Below are 25510 nucleotides of genomic sequence, written 5' to 3'. Positions count from 1 at the left end.
GACCATCGCCAAGCAGCTTGGTAAGAAGGTGACAACAGTTGGTGCGATTATTCGCAAATGGAAGAAACACAAAAGAACTGTCAATCTCCCTCGGCCTGGGGCTCCATGCAAGATCTCACCTCGTGGAGTTGCAATGATCATGAGAATGGTGAGGAATCAGCCCAGAACTACACAGGAGGATCTTGTCAATGATCTCAAGGCAGCTGGGACCATAGTCACCAAGAAAACAATTGGTAACACACTACGCCGTGAAGGACTGAAATCCTGCTGTGTCCGCAAGGTCCCCCTGCTCAAGAAAGCACATATACAGGCCCGTCTGAAGTTTGCCAATTAACATCTGAATGATTCAGAGGAGAACTGGGTGAAAGTGTTGTGGTCAGATGAGACCAAAATCGAGCTCTTTGGCATCAACTCAACTCGCCATGTTTGGAGGAGGAGGAATGCTGCCTATGACCCCAAGAACACCATCCCCACCGTCAATCATGGAGGTGGAAACATTATGCTTTGGGGGTGTTTTTCTGCTAAGGGGACTGGACAACTTCACCGCATCAAAGGGACGATGGACGGCGCCATGTACCATCAAATCTTGGGTGAGAACCTCCTTCCCTCAGCCAGGGCATTGAAAATGGGTCGTGGCAACAAAGGAGTGGCTCAAGAAGAAACACATTAAGGTCCTGGAGTGGCCTAGCCAGTCTCCAGACCTTAATCCCATAGAAAATCTGTGGAGGGAGCTGAAGGTTTGAGTTGCCAAACGTCAGGCTCGAAACCTTAATGACTTGGAGAAGATCTGCAAAGAGGAGTGGGACAAAATCCCTCCTGAGATGTGTGCAAACCTGGTGGCCAACTACAAGAAACATCTGACCTCTGTGATTGCCAACAAGGGTTTTGCCACCAAGTACTAAGTCATGTTTTGCAGTGGGGTCAAATACTAATTTCCCTCATTAAAATGCAAATCAATTTATAATATTTTTGACATGCGTTTTTCTGGATTTTGTTGTTGTTATTCTGTCTCTCACTGTTCAAATAAACCTACCATTAAAATTATAGACTGATCATGTCTTTGTCAGTGGGCAAACGTACAAAATCAGCAGGGGATCAAATACTTTTTTCCCTCACTGTATGTTGACACCAGGGTTGGGGTCAATTCACTGTCAATTAAGTCAAATCAGGAGGCTGGCTGAAATTCAATTTCTAATGTTCTTTGCCATTTCAGTTTATTTGAAGACACTTTCTGATAGACTCATGGGTTCAATCAAATGTAATTTTCAACCAAGAATCTGAAATTGCAATAGTGGGGGTGGTTGTGTGATTCACACACTTTTTGTTAGCTACCTGAACTGGAATGATGGATAGATAAATCGATAAATCCATTAGGATTTTGAATCTCTATTGAATCTCCAGCCCAAATAATATATAATAATCCTTACTAGTGATTTCCACGTCAATGACATCAATCTCCCATTGACATCAATACTTGATTTACGTGAAAGTTCGAATTACAGCACACACACTTCTCAACTTACGGTGCAGCCCTAAATGACTGTAGAGGTAAGATGAGAAAACTCGTGGTATGTGTGATAGAGTGAACAGACAACGGGGAGTAGGAGAGTCATTTTCCCTAAGAGACTTTTGTGTGGTAACAGACATGATGAGTGATTTATGAATATGAGGAAGCAGGTTAAAGGAACAAACAAAAAGTAACTGGGGTCTACATGGTTGTTTAAGGGATAGTTCAACCAAATTGCATTGTAATTTGGGTCAACTATCCTTTTAACAGACGAGGTTGTAGGGAAGATTCAGAGGTAGTACTTAAAAAAAGATACTTGAACTAGCCTCCGGTGCTCATTGAACAAGGGGAAGTTAGATGAATGAACTAGGGTTACGGAGGTTAGACCAGTGATGAAGAGACTAAGAGCTGAGAGAATTAAAAACAAGCCGCCAACATTCTCTTGTGTATCTGGGCCAGAACATTCCTTTTGTAGTTTTCTATAAAACAACATGCGGATGTTGTGCCTCGCTGGGCCGTGCAGAGACTGCTAACATCTTCTGCTTCCCCCGTGACTGTCTCCTCAGTCTCCTCATCCAGGAAACCAGGACATCATGCACCTTCTTGCCTTTCATCCCACCCTGCAGGAGGCGAAAGCAGGCCGCTCTGAGTGCACTCTGTTTCTCTGGCTTTCACCACGCAGCCTCTGGGACTGTGGGCTCCTTAATTCAGTACAGTAATGGACACAACATATAGACTGGGCGGTTGGAGAAGAGAAGGGGAGATGGGGGAGTGGGAGCATAAGCAGAAAAGTGAGAGGTGTCCATATAAGTGAATGGGTCTGAACAAATACTGACGGAAGTGAAGGAATGGAGAGCATGAGGTAAGGAGGGAGAGCAAGATTCAATCTAAACAAAACACACATTAAGTATCCCCCAACCTTGAAATGAAGTGAAAGAAAACATAACCTCACTAAAATGGTGCTGTAATATCCAGAGCTTGTAGCTGTTTATGTGATTTGACCTTGATACGCCTCTTGTATGACACATGTACTGTGGCAGTAGACCAATGGTCAACCAACCCAGGATCTGGGAGAGATACAGGATGTGCAGGCTTTTGTTCCAGCCCTGCACTAAGGCACCTGAATTAACACATTTGATTCAACAAATTGATTGGAACAGAATTGTTTGTGGTGGGCTGGAACAAAAAGCTGCACACCACATAGCTCCCTTGGCTCAGGGTTGGTGACTATAGTGTACAGTGCATCACACCACAACACAGTACAGTACAGTATGTGTTTGATATCACAATGAAGTGCAGTATGGGTTGTGATAATCTATTTTCAAAGTCCCCACAGTTACTCCCCAACAACTACTTAAGCGTTTTGCTTGCATTCTACCTGTCTTTTTGTGTCTGTATAAAGTGGGTATCATAGTCCAAACCTTGTATGCGTATGCACAGCAGTGTTCTAGAATATTGGACCATTGGCATTCATACTTTTCAAATTCTCAGTGCGGCTTAAGCAATTTCTCCAACTGTTAACACGTTCAAATGAAAAAAGGACACGTACATGGGAGCCATGTTGGTTGGGAATTTTGGGAAGGTGCGCGTTCGGGCTGTGCGTCCCCGGCGGACAGTGGTCTCACAGCCGCGTAGCTACAGTGGGGAAAAAAAAGTATTTAGTCAGCCACCAATTGTGCAAGTTCTCCCACTTAAAAAGATTAGAGAGGCCTGTAATTTTCATCATAGGTATACGTCAACTATGACAGACAAAATGAGGAAAAAAAATCCAGAAAATCACATTGTAGGATTTTTAATGAATTTATTTGCAAATTATGGTGGAAAATAAGTGTTTGGTCAATAACAAAAGTTTCTCAATACTTTGTTATATACCCTTTATTGGCAATGACACAGGTCAAACGTTTTCTGTAAGTCTTCACAAGGTTTTCACACACTGTTGCTGGTATTTTGGCCCATTCCTCCATGCAGATCTCCTCTAGAGCAGTGATGTTTTGGGGCTGTCGCTGGGCAACACGGACTTTGAACTCCCTCCAAAGATTTTCTATGGGGTTGAGATCTGGAGACTGGCTAGGCCACTCCAGGATCTTGAAATGCTTCTTACGAAGCCACTCCTTCGTTGCCCGGGCGGTGTGTTTGGGATCATTGTGATGCTGAAAGACCCAGCCACGTTTCATCTTCAATGCCCTTGCTGATGGAAGGAGGTTTTCACTCAAAATCTCACGATATATGGCCCCATTCATTCTTTCTTTACACGGATCAGTCGTCCTGGTCCCTTTGCAGAAAAACTGCCCCAAAGCATGATGTTTCCACCCCCATGCTTCACAGTAGGGATGGTGTTCTTTGGATGCAACTCATCATTCTTTGTCCTCCAAACACGACGAGTTGAGTTTTTACCAAAAAGTTCTATTTTGGTTTCATCTGACCATATGACATTCTCCCAATCCTCTTCTGGATCATCCAAATGCACTCTAGCAAACTTCAGACGGGCCTGGACATGTACTGGCTTAAGCAGGGGGACACGTCTGGCACTGCAGGATTTGAGTCCCTGGCGGCGTAGTGTGTTACTGATGGTAGGCTTTGTTACTTTGGTCCCAGCTCTCTGCAGGTCATTCACTAGGTCCCCCCGTGTGGTTCTGGGATTTTTGCTCACCGTTCTTGTGATCATTTTGACCCCACGGGGTGAGATCTTGCCCCAGATCGAGGGAGATTATCAGTGGTCTTGTATGTCTTCCATTTCCTAATAATTGCTCCCACAGTTGATTTCTTCAAACCAAGCTGCTTACCTATTGCAGATTCAGTCTTCCCAGCCTGGTGCAGGTCTACAATTTTGTTTCTGGTGTCCTTTGACAGCTCTTTGGTCTTGGCCATAGTGGAGTTTGGAGTGTGACTGTTTGAGGTTGTGGACAGGTGTCTTTTATACTGATAACAAGTTCAAACAGGTGCCATTAATACAGGTAACGAGTGGAGGACAGAGCAGCCTCTTAAAGAAGAACTTACAGGTCTGTGAGAGCCAGAAATCTTGCTTGTTTGTAGGTGACCAAATACTTATTTTCCACCATAATTTGCAAATAAATTCATTAAAAATCCTACAATGTGATTTTCTGGATTTTCTCAATTTGTCTGTCATAGTTGACGTGTACCTATGATGAAAATTACAGGCCTCTCTCATCTTTTTAAGTGGGAGAACTTGCACAATTGGTGGCTGACTAAATACTTTTTTCCCCCACTGTATGTCCCAATTGGACACCGGACTATCAAGTCTCAGCGTCTGTGGACTATGATTTATGCTTTAAGAACCGGTTGAAAGAGCCCTATTTTGTACTGTGTGTATCATGTACTTGAGGATATTGCACAGGCAGCTTTTTCCGAATATGGAATTGCTGTTGGTGGTGTATCTGGGCGACGCTTGAGTTCTATTTACTGTTTTCTTAATTAAAAGGAGCAGAAAAGCTGGCGGCACAATGACTTTAAGTCCAAGGATGTTCTTCCTGAAAGATAACCAGGCGTGACCGCCATTTTATTCACTGTCATCAGTCTGTCGCCATTAGGATGGATACAAACCTGTGTTTACGGATACTCATATAACAATTATACAGTTTGAGACGTCCCTGGTTACCGACCTCTTCATGTGGTCATTGCTTTTCTTCATGTCCTGTTTTAAGGGATTCCTAGTGGCTTTCTGCTTCCTTTTCCATAAAAAATAAAATAAAGCGTGCCAGTGCCTCTGGTCCTGTAATTTTCCCACATCCACTTTTGTAAGAGAACTGGTATAAAGTGAAACACAGTGTGCAGCTGTCCACTTGCCCGTCGCTCGCCCTTTGTGAGACGTTTTCCAGTCGAGAATACTAATGGCTGCATGTCTGTGGAGCTAACCCAGCTGGCGTGAATACAAACAACATTTATTCGACCACAAGAAAGTGCCGTTTTATACTACACTTGTGTCTCTTTGTTTGCTTTGTGTTTGAAGACCTTTGCCTGGATAGATTGTCATTTGATATAAAGTAACAGTAATGATGAGTGTAAGGATTTAAAAAACACTGATTAATGACCTGTGCACTTCGATTGCGAGTGACTTCAGCTAACATGATTTTCGTGAACATCTGGAAAATTGCCTTTTAAAGTATATAGCTGTGCGGAGGTCACTAATCTGTGTTGGACGGAATCCCGGCCTAAATTTGAACACATAGTGCATGTGTGCTTATATATATATATATATATATATATATATATATATATATATATATATATATATATATATATATATATATATATATATATATAAACGCAACATGCAACAATTTCAACGATTTTACTGAGTTACAGTTCATATAAGGAAATCAGTCAATTGAAATGAATTCATTAGGCCCTAATCTATGGATTTCACATGACTGGGCAGGGGTACAGCCATGGGTGCTCAGAATTAGTTTTTCACCACAAAAGGGCTTTAATACAGACAGAAATACTCCTCAGTTTCATCAGCTGTCCGGGTGGCTGGTCTCAGACGATACCGCAGGTAAAGAAGCCGGATGTGGAGGTCCTGGGCTGGCATGGTTACACGTGGTCTGCGGTTGTGAGGTCAGTCAATACGGAACATTTCAAGAACTTTGAAAGTTTCTTCAAGTGCAGTCATGAAAACCATCAAGCGCTATGATGAAACTGGCTCTCATGAGGACTGCCACAGGAATGGAAGACCCAGAGTTACCTCTGCTGCTAAGGATAAGTTCATTAGAGTTACCAGCCTCAGAAATTGAAGCCCAAATAAATGCTTCACAGAGTTCAAGTAACAGACACATCTCAACATCAACTATTCAGAGGAGACTGTGTGAATCAGGCCTTCATGGTCGCAAATAAACCACTACTAAAGGATACCAATAAAAAGAAGAGACTTGCTTAGGCCAAGAAACACGAGCAATGCACATTGGACTGGTGGAAATTTGTCCTTTGGTCTGGAGTCCAAATTTGAGATTTTTGGTTCCAACTCCGTGTCTTTGTGAGATGTGGTGTGGGTAAACGGATGATCTCCGCATGTGTATTTCCCACCGTAAAGCATGGAGGAGGAGGTGTTATGGTGTGGGGGTGCTTTGCTGGTGACACTGTCTGTGATTTATTTGGAGTGCTGCATCAGATGACCTGGCCTCCACAATTCCCCGACCTCAACCAAATTGAGATGGTTTGGAATGAGTCTGACAGCAGAGTGAAGGAAAAGCAGCCAACAAGTGCTCAGCATATGTGGGAACTCCTTCAAGGCTGTTGGAAAAGCATTCCAGGTGAAGCTGGTTGAGATAATGCCAAGAGTGTGCAAAGCTGTCATCAAGGCAGGGGGTGGCTATTTGAAGAATCTCAAATATAAAATGTATTTTGATTTGTTTAACACTTTTTTGGTTACTACATGATTCCATATGTGTTATTTCATAGTTTTGATGTCTTCACTATTATTCTACAATCAAAAAATAGTTAAAATTAAGAAAAACCCTTGAATGAGTAGGTGTTCTGTATGTACTGGGTTATCCATGGTCAGCCAAATGAACTTGCCTCTGTTTTGAGGGTGTCTGGGGCTCATTTAGTAGGCTAGTAGTAAGCTCTGTGAAACTGTTGGAGGTGGATTGGTGCAACTGGTGCTTGATTATTAGAATTTCAGTCACATAGAATGACTAAAAAAGCCTGAGTTAAGCCAGCTGGATAGGAGTGTACTCCCCCAACACAAACACATATACCCACACACACACAAACACGTGCACAGAGTATTTGTGTGTATTTTGATGAGAGGACCTTCTTCATTTAATGTGAGCAGGGTTGTATTTTTTGAGCAGCTCACAGACTCTGCTTGTCTCTAAAACAGTGTCTGCAGTCATAGTGACCTAATAGTCTACTGTGTCTGTTAATAGCTACTGTGTCTGTTAATAGTCTACTGTGTCTTTTAATAGCTACTGTGTCTGTTAATAGCTACTGTGTCTGACTGAAAGATAATACAAATGAAAGAAAAACAATATTCACAAATATGTGTACAAAGACGGATAACTAAATCATTTTCCAAATGGTTGGTTTTCCGCAATAATTGATTTTTTTTGCAGAACATGCACTCACATTGGCCTTTATCTGCAGAATTTACCATTGCTCCCCAAAATGCATTTATGTTCACCGCTGCTAGATGGCACCAGCCATATACTTACCCAGTCAGCTAACCTAACGTAGCCAGGCGTAAAAGAAATGCCTGAAACTAGATCCACCACATTCTGGTCTTGACAAGAATAAAAAAGAACTGTCAGGAAAGGTTCTCTTCTGCACTTTTCAACCAATCCAGTAAATGTGAAGGAGAAGTTAAGATGGAGTGTTGCCTTGTTAACTTCCGTTTGTTGGCAACTTCGCTAATGCTACCAGTCAGCAAACATTCAGGGAGATTCTCAATTGGCCAAAAGTCTGTCCTCTCCTCGACTCCGTCCTCCTCTCCTCTCTGACCAGGAAACCGATAAGTGGTCGAGTGGTCGAGGAGAATGTCAGTTTGTTAGTAAGCGAATGCAGGAGTGTCCTCCTCACCTCGATAGCCTCCTCTCGCGAAATCCTCTGCGGAAGAGTTTTGAAATCTGCCACACCCCCTTTGAATCAGCTGTTGCACATATTTAAAAACGATACGCTACTTATCCTTTTATCTATAAAATCTCTAGCACAACTAGCTACATTTCTTTTTAATACTTCACACATTTATTTTGGGATACCACACCTGTAACCGTCATTTGCATGATAACGTGCTAGTGAAGAAGGTCTAATTTCATAGAAGTGCATTTGTTTCCACGTTTCCTCCACTCCTCTCCTTGATTACCTTTGACTTTAAAAAAAAAAAAAGAGGTGAGGAGAAGAGGATGCAAGGAGTTGAGCAGAACCAATTGAGATTCTCCCTTCATCATGGAGGAAGAGAGGTTTTTACGACCAGCTAAGCCAAATGGCAGCAAACTAGCCAACTTATCAGGTTTATAGGGTTTTTAATTTTTTTTAAAATATTTGCTCTAAGTGGTATTTTAGGCTAATTTTTTAAGTCTGTAGAATTTTGGGAAAGTGCATCTAGGAAAAACGGGGAAGGCGTAAAGATGTTACAATGAGTGAAATCATAATTGTATAGGTGATGAATCGTATAGATGATTCAACTGGTGGTCAAGACACACAAAATTGAAATGTTTTAATTTATGTGAGATAAAAGGTAAAAATATACCCTTTTGGAGAAGAATCTGAAAAGTACTCAGAAGTATGAGGTAAAGTTTGTTGCCCTGTCCTTTCTGAAAAGGGTCTGAAAAGTATTTTGAAAAAATATAAGAAGTAGGCCTACTTCTGCTGTCTTTTGTGAAAACTGCCTCTGCACTTATTTGTGTGAGGTAGATGTTTATGGCCACTCCCCTTTCCATCGTGGCCTACTCTAAGGTCAGTGAGAGCTGCCTGCCATGCCTGCTGAGCTAATAACAGGGTCAGACTGGTGAAGAAGCACTGGCAGGCAGCCTTGGGCTATGCAGACGTGTAATTTTCTCTTGGAGGTGATGAATCGCTTGCGGTCAGATGTGGATGTGCCGTCGGATTCCTTTTTGGGGGCTGAGCGACTGCTCCTCCAATGCCTCTGTGTCCTATATTAGGCTTTTTAATGTCCCTGGTCTTTTTACCATTTAGTCTTTACTTTATTCCCATAAATGGTCAATTTTCTGTCACCCCCCCCATTTTTTCCTCATACTGCATGTGCTTTTCCCTAATCTCTTCATCAACTACACTTTCAATCCCATCATCCTCTTTTTCTCCACACATCCTTCTCTCTGCTCCTGCTCTCTCTCATCTCTCTATCAATCTGTTTGACCATGTTTATGTCGTTCAATCTACTTGTTTACCCTCTGGCATTGATCTAACATTTTAATACTCATCATTCATCACTCTCTGCCTCCTCTGTCCTTATCTTCACTCAAATCATAGCGGGTTTATAATGTAGGAGTAAAATAAGCTTAAAAAATAATACTGTAACCAGTTGGTGAAGTAGATATTGTTTCTTCAATGAGATACAAATGAGGTGCATATGTAATCTGTCATTTTTTTCCTCGTCTCACTTTCACTACCTCTCCTATGCAGACCAGTAAGGTTCCTCCCCCTTCTGTATGCAGTTTGCCATCTGACCCTGGCTTTCCCCGCGCAAACAGGATACTCAGAAGGTACAGATCTTCTAACGTATATTTTGATGGACTATCATTATTTGTGATGACAATGCATTGCATTAAAACATTTATTTTGATTTCAGGTTATTATTTTAAAGGGATACTTTGGGATTTTGGCCTTTACTTCGGCCTTTATCTACTTCCCCAGAGTCAGATGAACTTGTGGATACCATTTTTATGTCTCTGCGTGCAGTTTGAAGGAAGTTGTTAACTAGCGTTAGCCTACTTGCTAACAAGCATTAGCGCAATGACTGGAGATCTATGGGAGACTTCCAGTCATTGTGCTAATGCTAGTTAGCATTGGCTCGCGAAACTACCTCTTAACTCCTTCATACTGGACGCAGAGACATGAAATGGTATCACAAAATATCCCTTTAACCTTAGCAGCCCTGTGGTCATCATGAACTAGAATTTAAAGCCTCAGTTGCTGTATAGTAATTGCTGCATAATAGTTGCTGTATTACAATTGCTTGGGATAGAAGATAGTTAAGATAAATATGGATTATGTATAATTTATATTTCTATATATTCAACATGTACATGATTAAAGCATTTAGTTTTCCGCCCATTCCGTAATCATATAATATTTTTTCTGAAATTGTACTCATCCATGGAATATAACCATTGCTGCAGAATTTTGAAGATTGTCCCCAAAATGCATTATTCACCACCACCACTAGAGGTTAACAGCCGGCCACTTACTCAGTCAGCATCGTTTACTCACTGTATCTCTCCTTCCTGACCTAGATGACAACCGACAACTCCAGGTCACCATCTCCAAGGCAACCCCGATCTCCACTGCACACCTGGGAGGCTCCATCACAATCCCCTGTCTGGTGTCCATGTCCCCTGGGCCCCCCTCGTCCTCCTTGCCCCCCATCCTGCCCCGGGTCAAGTGGAGCGTGTTGCATGATGGGGAGCAGGAGGAGACAGAGATCCTAGTGGCGCGGGGTCAAAGGGTGAAGGTCAACGAGGCCTACAGAGAACGAGCCTCCCTTGTCAACTTTGCAGACTCGCCTGAGAACCTCTCCCTCTGGCTGGGGGAGCTGCGCTCAACAGACACAGGGCACTACCGCTGCGAGGTGCAGCAGGGCCTGGACGACGCCAGTGACTTCACACAGATCAAGGTCAAAGGTAACAGAGGGAGAAGCATTTTTAAGGTTGTAGGAGTCTGTGAGTTTTTTTACTTGTCGAACAGGTTTAGAAACTGCTTATAGAAAACAAACAGATTTAGCCTTGTATGCAACTATTCAAATTTTTTCTTCCAGTTTTTACCACATATTGTGTATTTGAGCCTGTCCATATTTCTCTGTGCATGTATGTTTGTGTTTGTGCACACGTGTGTGCATGTAGGTGTGGTCTTCCACTACAGACACGCCTCTGGCCGCTATGCATTTTCGTTCAGTGAGGCCCAGGCGGCGTGCGAGGGCATTGGGGCACACATCGCTACTCCCGACCACCTTCTGGCAGCCTACTACGATGGCTATGAGCAGTGTGACGCCGGCTGGCTCGCTGATCAATCTGTCAGGTATCCACAACTTGCCCTATAATACAAAGACACATTTCTTAAAAGTGCAAGACTTTGTTTTGACTACCTGAGTTATTAACGGGCAGTGCTGAGGTGCCAAGGTTATAGAATGTCAACAAACAGCAGTGAGCTAATTCACACATCTATAGGCTACTGGGGTTTTTGAATTTGGCCCACTGTGTGGTATGTAATACTATTTCACGCACCAGCTGTTGTACTTTTCTGGCAGACTGTGTGTTGGCCTGATGGCAGCTGAATCAGTCTCACTGTAGTCCTGGTGTTAATTAAGCTAGATTTCCTCGTGTGTATTGTCATGGCTTACATGTGTAAAATAAGCACTCTATTTGGTCTTTGTTCCCAACACACACAACAATTCCTGCTAACAGATTAAAAAACAATGACTGAGACCCCTCACCTATCAGAGTTAGTCTTTACAATGTTTTCTTAGCACAGGAAATACAAATATTTTTGCACCTATTACGCAGATATCCAATCCAAGTTCCCCGGGAAGGTTGCTATGGTGACATGGATGGCCGCCCAGGAGTGAGGAACTATGGGACGCTGGAACCAGAGGAACTGTTTGATGTGTATTGTTATGTGGAGCATATTGATGGTAAAAAATAGAACTTGTGAATAGCTTACCGTAAAAAGGCAGTGTAAATAGTGACAGTGTGAATAGCTCCCCGTAAAAAAAGGATGTAAATGTGATTCTACTGAGCAATAACGTATGTTTGTACGTTTGTGACATTGTGTAAAAAATCATAAAGGACAATATGTAATTTTGTCAAGTCAGATGCTTTGTCATTGTATATCATCGTGTTCTGAAGGCACTCTATAAAATGACAGTGTTGGGTCTCCTTAAAGGGATAGTTCACCCAAATACAAAATTACATATTGGTTTCCTTACCCTCCAAACAGTCTCTGAACAAGGTATGACAGCAATCCATGCTTTGATTTAGTTTCCCTGGTATTGTTTCCACATGCTAACGTTTTAGCATTTAGCATTTGTGGCACCATCCAAGTCATGGGACCGATATTAGCATTTTTCACGCATCATGTTCAAATAGTTTCTAAGTTACTTTGTTGAGCTTCACAATTGTAGATAGTTTCTGATTATTTGGACATGATGTGCGAAAAAAATGCTAATATCGGTCCCATGACTTGAATGGGATGTGTGACACAAATGCTAAAACGTTAGCATGTGGTAACAGTGCCAGGTAAACTAAACCAAATCATGGATTGCTATCATACCTTTACCATAGACCATTTACAGGGCAAGGAAACCATTATATCATTTTGTAATTTGTGTGAACTATCCCTTTAAGTTACAGGCATGGAGGGTTTTTAGCTAGTGGACAGAGTACACACTTTAGATGAGTGAGATAATTTGTATTTACACAGCATACATCTTAGACATTGATAGTACTTTCCCTCCAAGGACAGGTACATTACATATCAAATCTTGATGTCAATTTCCCAACCAAGGTCTCATTCTCCCATGTGTTCAGCCTTTTGTATTTTTCCAGATACTTCAGGGAAATTAAGGATCTAGGACAATTGTTCGGGATCTAATTCCCATTAGGAGTCTAACACGTGACCCTTTTTGTGCAGGGGAGGTGTTCCATGGCTCTGCCCCAAAGCAGCTGTCATTGGATGAGGCTTGGGCGTACTGCGAGAAGGAAGGGGCAAAGCTGGCTACCACAGGGCAGCTGTACATGGCGTGGAGTGAGGGTCTGGACCGCTGCAACCCTGGCTGGCTGTCTGATGGCAGTGTGCGCTACCCCATCATCACCCCTAGAGAGCGCTGTGGAGGGCCTCAGGCAGGGGTCAAGACCCTGTATCGTTACAGCAACCAGACAGGCTTCCCTGAATCATCCAGCCGCCATGATGTTTACTGTTTCAGAGGTCTGAGTCTTGTACTGGACTAATTAGTAGTTAAAAGAGATAGTAAAGTACTTATTTCAGAGGTCTGTTTTGTACTGGCCTAATAAGTAGTTAAAAGATCCTTAAGAGTCTATTGACGCACCCGTGCGTTAAACCTAAGTAACATAATAATAAAATCCCCATAAAAATCTGTCAGTTTAAACTAGAGAAATCAGTTTTTTTCCATGGGCTGCGTCTCAATCCCTCACAACTGCTATGTCAGCCTTCCGCATCTGCCGTGGAAGGTGGCCAAGTTACAGCGGTGTTTGTCAGACCATGAGACATCCCGAAAATCGGTCTTCTCACGAAAACGTCTGTAGCGTCTGAACGGTTTGGCCTAAAAAACTATTATGACCACTCTATGGAAAGGGGAGGCACTCACGAACACGATGGTGTTCTCTGTTTTCTACGAGGACACAGGACTCATCTGAAGGTAACCCATACAAACAAATGGAAGTATGAAGGTCGTTTTGTGCCTACAAAAATAAGGGGTTAATTGTGTGTAAAAAATATATATTTAAAAATCCTGAGCTTTCTTATATCTCCTAAATATAGGACAGACACTTCAACATTTTATTCCTTATGATTTATTTTTTGACTGTCTTTTTTGCCATTTACAGTGAGGGAAAATAGTATTTGATCCCCTGCTGATTTTGTATGTTTGCCCACTGACAAAGACATGATCAGTCTATAATTTTAATGGTAGGTTTATTTGAACAGTGAGAGACAAAATAATAACAAAAAAATCCAGAAAAACGCATGTCAAAAATGTTATACATTGATTTGCATTTTGATGAGGGAAATAAGTATTTGACCCCACTGCAAAACATGACTTAGTACTTGGTGGCAAAACCCTTGTTAGCAATCACAGAGGTCAGCCGTTTCTTGCAGTTGGTCACCAGGTTCCACTCCTCTTTGCAGATCTTCTCCAAGTCATTAAGGTTTCGAGGCTGACGTTTGGCAACTCAAACCTTCAGCTCCCTCCACAGATTTTCAATGGGATTAAAGTCTGGAGACTGGCTAGGCCACTCCAGGACCTTAATGTGCTTCTTCTTGAGCTACTTCTTTGTTGCCTTGGCCGTGTATTTTGGGTCATTGTCATGCTGGAATACCCATCCACGACCCATTTTCAATGCCTTGGCTGAGGGAAGGAGGTTCTCACCCAAGATTTGACGGTACATGGGCCCGTCCATCGTCCCTTTGATGCGGTGAAGTTGTCCTGTCCCCTTAGCAGAAAAACACTCCCAAAGCATAATGTTTCCACCTCCATGATTGAAGGTGGGGATGGTGTTCTTGGGGTCATAGGCAGCATTCCTCCTCCTCCAAACACAGCGAGTTGAGTTGATGCCAAAGAGCTCCATTTTGGTCTCATCTGACCACAACACTTTCACCCAGTTCTCCTCTGAATCATTCAGATGTTCATTGGCAAACTTCAGACGGCCCTGTATATGTGCTTTCTTGAGCAGGTGGACCTCGCGGGCGCTGCAGGATTTCAGTCCTTCACGGCGTATTGTGTTACCAATTGTTTTCTTGGTGACTATGGTCCCAGCTACCTTGAGATCATTGACAAGATCCTTCCGTGTAGTTCTGGGCTGATTCCTCACCATTCTCATGATCATTGCAACTCCACGAGGTGAGATCTTGCATGGAGCCCCAGGCCGAGGGAGATTGACAGGTCTTTTGTGTTTCTTCCATTTACGAATAATCGCACCAACTGTTGTCACCTTCTCACCAAGCTGCTTGGCGATGGTCTTGTAGCCCATTCCAGCCTTGTGTAGGTCTACAATCTTGTCCCTGACATCCTTGGAGAGCTCTTTGGTCTTGGCCATGGTGGAGAGTTTGGAATCTGATCGATTGATTGCTTCTGTGGACAGGTGTCTTTTATACAGGTAACAAACTGAGATTAGGAGCACTTCCTTTAAGAGTGTGCTCCTAATCTCAGCTCGTTACCTGTATAAAAGACACCTGGGTGCCAGAAATCTTTCTGATTGAGAGGGGGTCAAATACTTATTTCCCTCATTAAAACATTTTTGACATGCGTTTTTCTGGATTTTTTTGTTGTTATTCTGTCTCTCACAGTTCAAATAAACCTACCATTAAAATTAAAGACTGATAATTTCTTTGTCAGTGGGCAAACGTACAAAATCAGCAGGGGGTCAAATACTTTTTTCCCTCACTGTATGAATGTGTTATTCAATGCGTTTCTATGGGCCAAATTCAATATTTTATCAAATAATGTAAAAAAATATATATATATATATCTATCTATCTATATATAGATATACTTAAATGGGTCCTAAAATTCTAATTACATAGCTAGATGATCCATGGTATGACCATCTTAAAATAATTCCATATGTTAGCTTAGTAGCCCCCCCCCCCCCCCCCCCCCCCCCCCCTCATTTCAGAGGTCTGTTTTGTACTGGCCTAATTAGTAATTAAAAGAGATAGTACAGTACTTACTTCAGAGGTCTGTTTTGTACTGGACTAATTAGTAATTAAAAGAGATAGTACAGTACTTACTTCAGAGGTCTGTTTTGTACTGGACTAATTAGTTGTAACATATATAATATAGGTTTTATTATTGCAAGAGATTTGTTGGATTGCATGCTTCCATGGATTATTTTGTGTTGAATTGCAGAGAATGTGTTTGTCTAATGAATGGACATAAAACGATCTCCTGTCTACCCCCTGTTCTTCTCAGGTAATGGGAATCCTCACACTGATGCCCCCATGGACTACATGGCCACTGAGCCAGAGGACATCGGACAAGATATTGTCGTTATTATGGAGCCTGCCGAGGAGCTCCATCTGAGCCAGGATCCAGAGCAAATGGAGCGAGAGGCCCAGAGTGTCCTGGAATCCCTCCCTGTCTTTCAGTCAGCTCCTGCTCGGGAGGACCTGCAGGGGACTCCCCCTACTGCCATGTTAAGCACAGAGGTCCCACTCACCCGTACAGCCTCCACCCAGGACCTCCTCCAGCCCTTTGATGAGACTTCACTTCCTGTAGAAGAAGACTACCACTCCCAAGATCCTACTTCACTACCCAACACCTCCAGTGAGCCAGACTCCCTCTCCGAAGGAGACTATCATTCCCAGCATCCTACTTCACTACCCAACACCTCCAGTGAGCCAGACTCCCTCTCCGAAGGAGACTATCATTCCCAGCATCCTACTTCACTTCCCAGCACCTCCAGTGAGCCAGACTCCCTCCACGAAGGAGACTATCACTCCCAGAATCCTACTTCACTACCCAGCACCTCCAGTGAGTCAGACTCCCTCCACAAAGGAGACTATCACTCCCAGCATCCTACTTCACTATCTAGCACCTCCAGTGAGCCAGACTCCCTCCACGAAGGAGACTATCACTCCCAGCATTCTACATCACTTCCCAGCACCTCCAGTGAGCCAGACTCCCTCCACGAAGGAGACTATCACTTCCAGAATTTTAGTTCACTACCCAGCACCTCAAGTGTGCCAGACTCCCCCCACGAAGAAGACTATCACTCCCAGCATCCTACTTCATTACCCAGCACCTCCAGTGAGCCAGACTCCCTCCACGAAGGAGACTATCACACCCAGTATACTACTTCACTACCCAGCACCTCCAGTGAGCCAGACTCCTTCCCCGAAGGAGACTATCACTCCCAGAATTCTACTTCATTACCCAGTACCTCCAGCGTGCCAAACTCCCTCCACGAAGGCAACTCCAGTCTCTACCGGCTCGAGCTGGAAACGACCCCAGAATTCCCAGAGCCGTCCTACGAGCCACACAGACATTACCAGCCGATGCCAGAGATTAACCCGGAGGAACCCGACTACCAGCAGTCAGGATCTTCCAAGCACTTCCAGCCGATGCCAGAGACCAACCTGGAGTTGGATCAACTGGAAGCCAACTACAGCACAACAGCAGGTAACCAGAGTCATCGGGAGAATGCACAAGAGACTACCACAATGACCTTTGACTCCATAGAGAATGCTACCGAGGCACATGACCCCACTGCAGAGAGGAGGCACAAAGAGGCGATTGTGGGAGAACCTGAGGAGACATCCATCTCGACCGAGTCCCCGGGAGAGCTTGATCCCCACCCAGTCTGGTCTACACTCTCCCCCTACGGAAAGGCAACCTCAGTGTGGTTGCCCCTGGATGGATCTGGAGATGTGTCCCAAGGTATGGCTAATGTGGCCCCCAATTCCTCATGTACTTTGGGCTATAGCTTTATGATACATGACATTTAATATTTTTTGTATTTTGTATTTATTAGGATCCCCAATTAGCTGCTGCCGAGGCAGCGGCTACTCTTGCTGGGGTCCAAACAGGAATCAACACAGCAAATAAAATACATAATATACATAAATATAGATAGCACTACATTTACATTACAATTCAGCCATTCAGCAGACTCTCCCATCCAGAGCGACCCACAGCTAGTGCATTCATCTTAAGATAGCCAGGCGAGACAACCACATATCACAGTCGTATCCCAACCACGTATCACATACACAATACAATACATAATACAATGCAAAATACAATACAAAATGCATAGAAATGTCTGTGTGTCTCTTTATAGTCCCCGTCATGCCGTAAGGTGTTCTTCTATCTAATTTTTGAATCTGGTTTTGTTTGCTAGCTTGAGTTACCTGGGGTGGCTGAGAGTTCCATTTAGTCATGGGCCTATTTAATACTGTGTGTTTCCTAGCCTCAGTTCTGGACCTGGGGACTGTGAAGAGACCTCTGGTTGCATGTCTTGTGTGATACCGATGAGTGTCCGAACTGTGTGTCAACTGCTTGAACAGACAGTTTGGTATCATCAACAGAAAGACCAATAGTGATGCAGTCAACCTCTCCTCAACTTTGAGTCAGAAGAGATTGACATGCATGTCATTGACATTCACCCTCTGTGTACATCTAAGTGTGATACGTGCTGCATTGTTCTGGACCAACTGCAATCTGCCTATTACATGAAAACCTGCTTGTTATTTTAGAAGCAAGTGTATTTTGATCATACTTGAAAATAGTGTATAATGTAAAAATAAAATAAATAATATCTTCGATGTTAGACGTTTTTGATCTTATAGTTGTTACAGATGTTACTCCTAACTCCTTTTCTCAAAAGTATGTACTTTGTCATTGTAGGGCTGTGTAGAATTTAAGACTTCATAATCATCCAACAATAATGTATATTGTACCTTCTTTACAGAGATAGACATAGGTGTCCACCAGGGAATCCACACAGACAGATCCCCCACCTCTGAATCCTCTGACTTCACCCCTCAAATGTCTGCCTCCCCTGGAGCCACCAGCATCCCCAGTGAGCAGCAGACAAGAGTTCCGCATTCAAGCAGCATCTCATCTGGACTGGATCATTATGAGGAGCTGGGACTGGATGTGTACTCCACAGTAGCTGTGTACTCCACAGTAGGCCATCCACAAGGAACCTCCCAGGGAACTTCCTCCGCTAGGCCGGAAGGCAGCACCATTCTAGATTTCGAGGGTATCGTCATTCCAGAGAGATTGGAACCTTTAGGAGAAGTGAAGCTGACACTAGGGGAGTCTGATGAGGAGAACCTGGGGTCTGGAGAGGGCATAGCCACGACAGAGTCTCCAGACCTCTCCACCACCTCCCAGCTGCCTGTCGAGTTTACCACAATGGGCTATCAAACAACGACCATGTCCAGAATAGAGGTGGATCCCACCACCATGGACCCTGAAGAAGATAGAAGTGGACATGAGCCAGGCACTGATGAACCATCCCTGGGAGAAAAAGTTACCGTCTTCCCCCTTGAGTCGCAAACAACTAGCTGGGATCTGCACCGCTCCACCTCTGCATCCCAAGAGTCTCAGGAAGACCTTGAATACAGCGGGGAACCCCCATCCACCTCTTCCCAGACAGAGCTTCCAGACTCCTCAGCAGAAACTGATCGGTTTGGGTCAGACTCCTTGTCCACCTCAAGTACGGATCCCACCGCTGCCACTATGTCCACATCCACCATGTACACATCCACAGAGTGGGCCACACAGACCTGGAGCCCCACCACCTCCACCACACCAGGTCCCCCAGAAACATCTGAGCCGGAGAGGGTGACAGCTCTTATGCCCCCCGTGGATGAGGGCCAGTTGGATCTGGAATTCGGCTTCACTCAGCCGCCCACCCTGCTCATCTTGCCCAATGAGAGGGCTGCTGTGGGCAGTGCCAGGAAGATTTCAGGTAACACTCAAGCCACCCTAACCAGCCTAACCGTCCTCTTGCTGCTCGACAAGGCGATGCACTAAACCCCGGCCTCTCCCACCCCAAGCTGCCTTGCTCCATTTTCTGCAAACAACCACCCTCCCAACGGCTCCCCCCTCTTCGTCTGTCTCACTGTTTGTCTCAGCAGCCCACTCCCCCTCCTCCCCCTCCTTCCCCCTTAAAGAGCACCCTGCTCTTTGTGATCCCCAGGAATTGAGCATTGACAGATATATGGGACAACTCCCTTTTGACATTTGTCAAACAAACCAGTCTTGCTGTGCATGATGTTTTTGTCACTCAAAGATTGACTTCTGTGAAGTACTGTATTGCCCAGACACACCATTTCTGTGAAAGAGAATTGCGATGCTTGATTTTCTCCCCCTATTCTTCCTGCCAGAGTGATGTCCAACTTGCACCTTCACCGTCCTGAATGTTTCTGCATTCAAACAGTCAATTTCCTCTTACCAGGGGCCCATATTAGTTTGAGCACAATTCCAAGTGAAAAAAAAACAGTGTTATTCATCCAGACAAACATTTGTCCTTGCATTGTAACTCCACTAACTCTGAATGTAACAGCACTGATTCCCAAATGCAACACCACTGACATTTTATTGGCAAAGAATACAGATATTATTGATTTAATAGAGGGACAGTATCCCAATTATAAAACGGCAGCAACTTTTTAAACTAACTCAGCAGGTATTGAGTTAGTATATAGTAGATATATAATAGAATGTATGGCGAATAATGTCACTTCTATAACCATAATAAGGGAATGTCCAGCTTTCAAGTCTTGTAGACATGTAAATTACATCTAATTAGAATATTTGTAATGTTATTTGGGGTAAAAATTTATGTAATACCATCAATCTCTCAGTGTAACAAGACATACCATTTGAAAAATGACAATGATCTCCTAGATGGCGGTCTGATCATAGTTTCTTCCAAAACGTTTAAACATTTGTAATGAGTAAGAGTTTCTAAATATAACATGGAAACTATTGAGGCTGGTTTATTGTTTGACGCTAAAGTAAAATCAGTGTGGCATGATTAGTGCCATGTCATCTAATATAAAATGGGTCTTTGCAGATTGTGATTGTATAGATGGAGAGTCAGAACCAGCATATCACAAGCACAGCTAACAGCATGGATTATTCTTTAAACATGTGTGCTTTCTCCTCTAAGGAGTTAACTCAAACATGATGGCCCAATCCATAAAACCATTCAACCAACAGACCATAAACCAGCCTGTTGGATAACTTGCACAGAATTGTATAAAATGCTACATTTGCCGTCTCATTTTAGTAAATGTGCTTTTACACAGAGAAGTAACCATTAAAGGTGAAAATCAAAATTAGAGGACATGGCCTTTAATTTTAGGTTTACTTTCTCACTGGTGCTTTACTTTCCAGACAGATTAGGTAGAAATTGCCCTAACCACTGACACAGCATCTGATATTTCTTTATCCGCCTAATGGTTAAAATAGGGGGTTGGGTAATCTGATCCTACATCTGTAGTTAAGGACAACTTCTACCTCAAGCTTTCTCTACACAGGTGATGCCAGATGCAGGCTTTGTGAGCATTGTTATCAACTCAATATGTGAACTTTGGTTCCATCTACTGGCTGATTGTATGTTCATCTAAAGGAAAGGAGAAGATGGAGGTAACTTGTGGAATAGACACCAGCTGGAATGCGGTTTTAACCAATCAGCATTCAGGATTAGAACCACTGGTTGTAGTCGGATACATGTGTGCTCCAGTCTGATACAAGAGGCAATGTGATACTTTCAGGTAGATTCTTTTTGGTGGTCTTATTTTCATACCTAATGTCTAAGTCTCACTCTCTCACTTCTGGTTCCAGCCCAGGTTACATTTATAGTAGATTGCAGAAATACCACTAAGGTATGAGGCATCCATAATGTGTCATAGTTCATTTTTACAATTATCAGCAATCTTAACACTGTACTTTGGTAATATGTTCCGGACCAAAATATAACATCTACACAGAGATGCATGCAAAAGTATACCCAATGGAAAACATCATGAGAGGTTAATTGTAGGTAATCAATTGCCGATAAAGACAGTATTACTAATTCCCTTGCACCCTTTATCACATCACCTTCATCATCACTAAATGTCTAAGTATCACAACACTGAAATCATCATCATAATTGTAGACAGTGATAGAAATGGCTTACTCATCCTCGCCAGAGAGGGCGTAATTACCCTGAGAGTTAATAAGTACTTGACCTGGTGAATAGTCAGGGAGTCATTCAAGGTTACGGTGATATCTTCAGCAGACATGACAAGGACTATGGTCACACTGAGTTCATTGAACATCCTTCGGGCAGGAGATGCAGCACCTGACTGGGCAGCCTTACAGACCTTCACCAACCTTGCTTTTTCTTTACATAATCTCTAAACTCTTTGACTTCAACTCTTTTATCATCATACTCATATTTTAACCACGTTAAATATTGTTCTCTTTATCCTCTTTGCTGCAGCTACCCTCACTGTTTTCTACACACTAGGCTATAATTGAATGATATTATCAGTGTATTATTTTTACTACAGTGCAACTTTACTATTTACTATTAGTATTACTACAGTAGTAGGCTGCATATGGTTATCAGAGCTGGCAGGACTGGCCTCTTGCTGTGTTTCAGATGCCTGTCTGGAGGACCCCTGTGCCAACGGCGGCACCTGCGTTGAGATGGGTGGGAGCACCACATGCCTCTGTTTGCCCAGCTATGGAGGTGACCTCTGTCAGACAGGTGAGCTCCTCATTCTTCTTGTAAGAGTGCTATTAAACAGTGTTATAATGCACCAGATGGCAGACTACTGGGTGGCAGGTAGTCTAGCGGTTAAGCGTGTTGGGCCAGAAACGGAAAGGTTGCAGGTTCGAATCCCTAAACTAACTATGGGGGGAATCTGTCGATGTGCCCTTGAGCAAGGCACTTAACCCTAATTGCTCCTGTAAGTTGCTCTGGTTAAGAGCATCTGCTAAATGACTATAATGTAATGCACCACCACATTCAGTAATAATACTTTTGGGTTTGTATGTGCTGAAGCAGGTTAAGTCAGGCTCCGATGAGTGGAGCCACATTCCAGTCATCTTCGTAATAAAGAAGTAAAAGGATATATACGGCCAAAACATAAACAAAGTAACAGATCCTTAATGTTTTTGTTATTAGAAGGTAAGACAGTTGTACTAGTCTAGTTTACTAGTACTACGCTATTAATAACTAGTAGTACTATTAACTCAATCAATCAAATTGAAATATTACACACTGTGGCGTTAAGAGCCCATTAATCTCAAAGAACCACCTTGTTTGAAGAGGACAATCCAAGAATGGCTGTTCCATCCCTGATCCCAACTCTAGAAAGGACAAAACCTTGCTTTTGGAACAATTGTCCACCTCAGTTCAGTCTGACACAGCCTTTTCTTTGAGACCTGCTTGCTATGCCACCGTGTTCCTGTCACACAGATTTAGGGATGAGAACATAGAAATTGAAAGAAGGCGAAATGAAGTGTTCTTTAGATGGATGAACCTCATGGATCTATATGCTCAGTGAATCAGGGAAACTGTCTTTGTGGGTTAGAATCATCTAGTTACAGAGTAAGGCCAGGATTCAATCAAATACAATTTTCCTGGCATTCGCGGAGATCACATTCACGTCAACACTGTGAATTTTGGCTCAAGCTTAAACAATTTCCTTCAAAAGTCAAGTGTATTGCACTTGTCGATAATGCATCTTAGATTGAATCCCGAGCAAGGTCTTAAGGTAGTTTCGTTCGGGTCACCTCATTGTTTTTCATCAATACCACCTCTTCTCTCTCTTTCTTGTTCAATGGTCAGAAAAGCTAAACGGATCTAACCTTTCCCTCTTAATCGTCCAAATAAAATAATTACATCTAGTAAATCTCTCCCACCCTCCCTCCCTCCTGTTCTGTCTCTTAGACCTGGAGCAGTGTGGGGTGGGCTGGCAAAAGTTCCATGGGAACTGCTACAAGCACTTCAACCAGCGGCTGATCTGGGAGGTGGCGGAGCAGCACTGTCGCATGGTGGGGGGCCACCTGGTGTCAATCATGACCCCTGAGGAGCAGGACTTCATTAACAGTACGGTGGGAGTGGTGACAGCGAGCCACCAAACTTCCTACTCCACCTTTTCTCTTTCATTGATAGGCAACTCCATTTGTTAGCAGAGCGTACCATTTTACAGCACATTAATACATTGGAAATATAGCAGCTAGCTCTCAAGGGTTTGTGTGTGCTATTTATTAGCATAGGAAGGACAAATGTCATGACCCTGCTGTGCGGAAGTGCTACATGCAAATGCTAATCTGGGTGATTAAAGAGGTAGTTCAGCAAAATTACTAAATCAATTAGATGAACACTTACTTTTAACCAGAGTGACAGACTGTGTACTCAGCCACTGTCACAACTGCTGACATTATCATTAATTACCAAAAACACAATGGGAGTGATGGGGGGCAGCTTTAGCATGTTCTAAATTACGTGGCCAAATTACCTCCAAGTAACTTCATGCCCAGTCAATTGGCAACACAAACCCTGGCAGAGTTGTTGATATTCGCAGTGGAAGCACAAAGACAAAGGTCTACTGTATAACTTCTTCGAGGAGTGATAGGCCTACTGCTTGAAAAGCAAATAAAATGGCTTGTTCTATCCGCAGATAACTATAAGGAGTATCAGTGGACTGGACTGAACGACAAGACCATCGAGGGGGATTTCCGCTGGTCCGATGGTAACCCATTGGTGAGTCCAGACAGATTGGTTTGACATAGAAAAAGTACTGTGTCAAAACATGTCCACAGGATGACATGCAGCTACAAAGACACAGGAACACAAGACACAAGACATTAGCTCCCATGCTTATAAACTACTACAGGTCTGTGTCTCTCACCTTGTCTTCACAGCTCTATGAGAACTGGTACAGGGGCCAGCCTGACAGTTACTTCCTGTCTGGAGAGGACTGTGTGGTGATGGTATGGCATGATGCCGGGCGCTGGAGCGACGTGCCCTGCAACTACCACCTGGCCTACACCTGCAAGAAAGGCACCTGTGAGTAATGGACATGATTTTACTACAAACAAGCACCTATCTACCAGTTCCTTTACATATCTGTAACTACCTCTGTGCAATAGATTATATTGCTATACAGGCAATAGGTCACAGAGGTAGTTAACTTAGAGGTATGTAGAAGTAGTAGTAGATGTTTAATGCTCACATTCAATACAGTCCCAAACTAGTATAACGCTCAAAACTTAACTGTATTGAATGTGTACATTAGGACAAATAATCGTTTAACTTTTCATTTGACATTTTAGTAGACACTCTTATCCAGAGCAACTTACAGTTAGTGAGTGCATACATTTTCATACTGGTCCCCCGTGGGAATCGAACCCACAACCCTGGCGTTGCAAGCGCCATGCTCTACCAACTGAGCTACACAGGACTATCATGAATGTGTTTTTGATTTAGAAGACATTATCACCTACAGTCTTTGTAACTCCTCCCACAGCTTCATGTGGCCCTCCCCCCAAAGTCCGGAACGCATCTGCGTTTGGCAAAATTCGCCAGAGGTACGAGACAGACGCGGTTGTGCGCTACTACTGTGCCCAGGGCTTCCAGCAGAGACAAAACCCTCTGGTCAAGTGCCTGCCAGGTGGCAAGTGGGAGGAGCCCCAGATCCTCTGCATCGCTGGTATGAACAGTTCTATGACCAGCCCACCTATCTCTAACCCATGACCATGTTCCATTACAGTTCTGATTTTGCTAAATATGACTCAAGAACAGTTATTGGGATACAGTTCATCTCTTGTGACAGACTGTCAGCAAGAATCTGCCTCACTAAAGAAATACTGAAGAATTGTGATTTAGTACATCAGTGTCACTGATTCTTTTGAAGAATGAAGGAGATGCTTAAGAGTGGAGACTGGTTTTTTTAACCGGAAAGTTAGTTGTTATTCTGTAGTGGGGAGTTGCTGAATCTGATTTAGCTCTGGAGGAGAACATCTATCTTTGGGTTCAAAGCCAGGATTCAATCAGTCGCATTGTCAACAAGCGCACTGCACTTCACTTTTAAAGGTAGTTTACACTTGAGCCAACATCTGCA

At 43.3% G+C, this 25510-nt stretch overlaps 1 protein-coding gene across 1 annotated transcript in view; it reads left to right on the top strand.

Moving 5' to 3' along the window:
- LOC311132440 (brevican core protein-like) overlaps nucleotides 1-25143 on the top strand; it is a gene marked incomplete at both ends in the record, with an annotated part of 30774 nt that extends 5631 nt beyond the window's left edge. The window contains 11 exons of the mRNA XM_084165730.1: nucleotides 10435-10821; nucleotides 11041-11215; nucleotides 11701-11828; nucleotides 12827-13120; nucleotides 15843-17309; nucleotides 18343-19350; nucleotides 22039-22146; nucleotides 23335-23493; nucleotides 24068-24150; nucleotides 24312-24456; nucleotides 24917-25143. Of these exons, the coding sequence (XP_084021856.1) occupies nucleotides 10435-10821; nucleotides 11041-11215; nucleotides 11701-11828; nucleotides 12827-13120; nucleotides 15843-17309; nucleotides 18343-19350; nucleotides 22039-22146; nucleotides 23335-23493; nucleotides 24068-24150; nucleotides 24312-24456; nucleotides 24917-25143 (4181 nt within the window). The remainder of the gene's footprint in view (nucleotides 1-10434; nucleotides 10822-11040; nucleotides 11216-11700; nucleotides 11829-12826; nucleotides 13121-15842; nucleotides 17310-18342; nucleotides 19351-22038; nucleotides 22147-23334; nucleotides 23494-24067; nucleotides 24151-24311; nucleotides 24457-24916) is intronic.
- Between the last annotated feature and the right edge of the window lie 367 nt (nucleotides 25144-25510).

The sequence above is a fragment of the Coregonus lavaretus genome, assembly GCF_964263955.1.
Source record: "Coregonus lavaretus genome assembly, chromosome: 7".
Lineage (NCBI taxonomy): Eukaryota > Metazoa > Chordata > Actinopteri > Salmoniformes > Salmonidae > Coregonus > Coregonus lavaretus.
The sequence above is the reverse complement of the archived record's forward strand: the minus strand, read 5'-3'. Positions and strand labels throughout refer to the sequence as shown.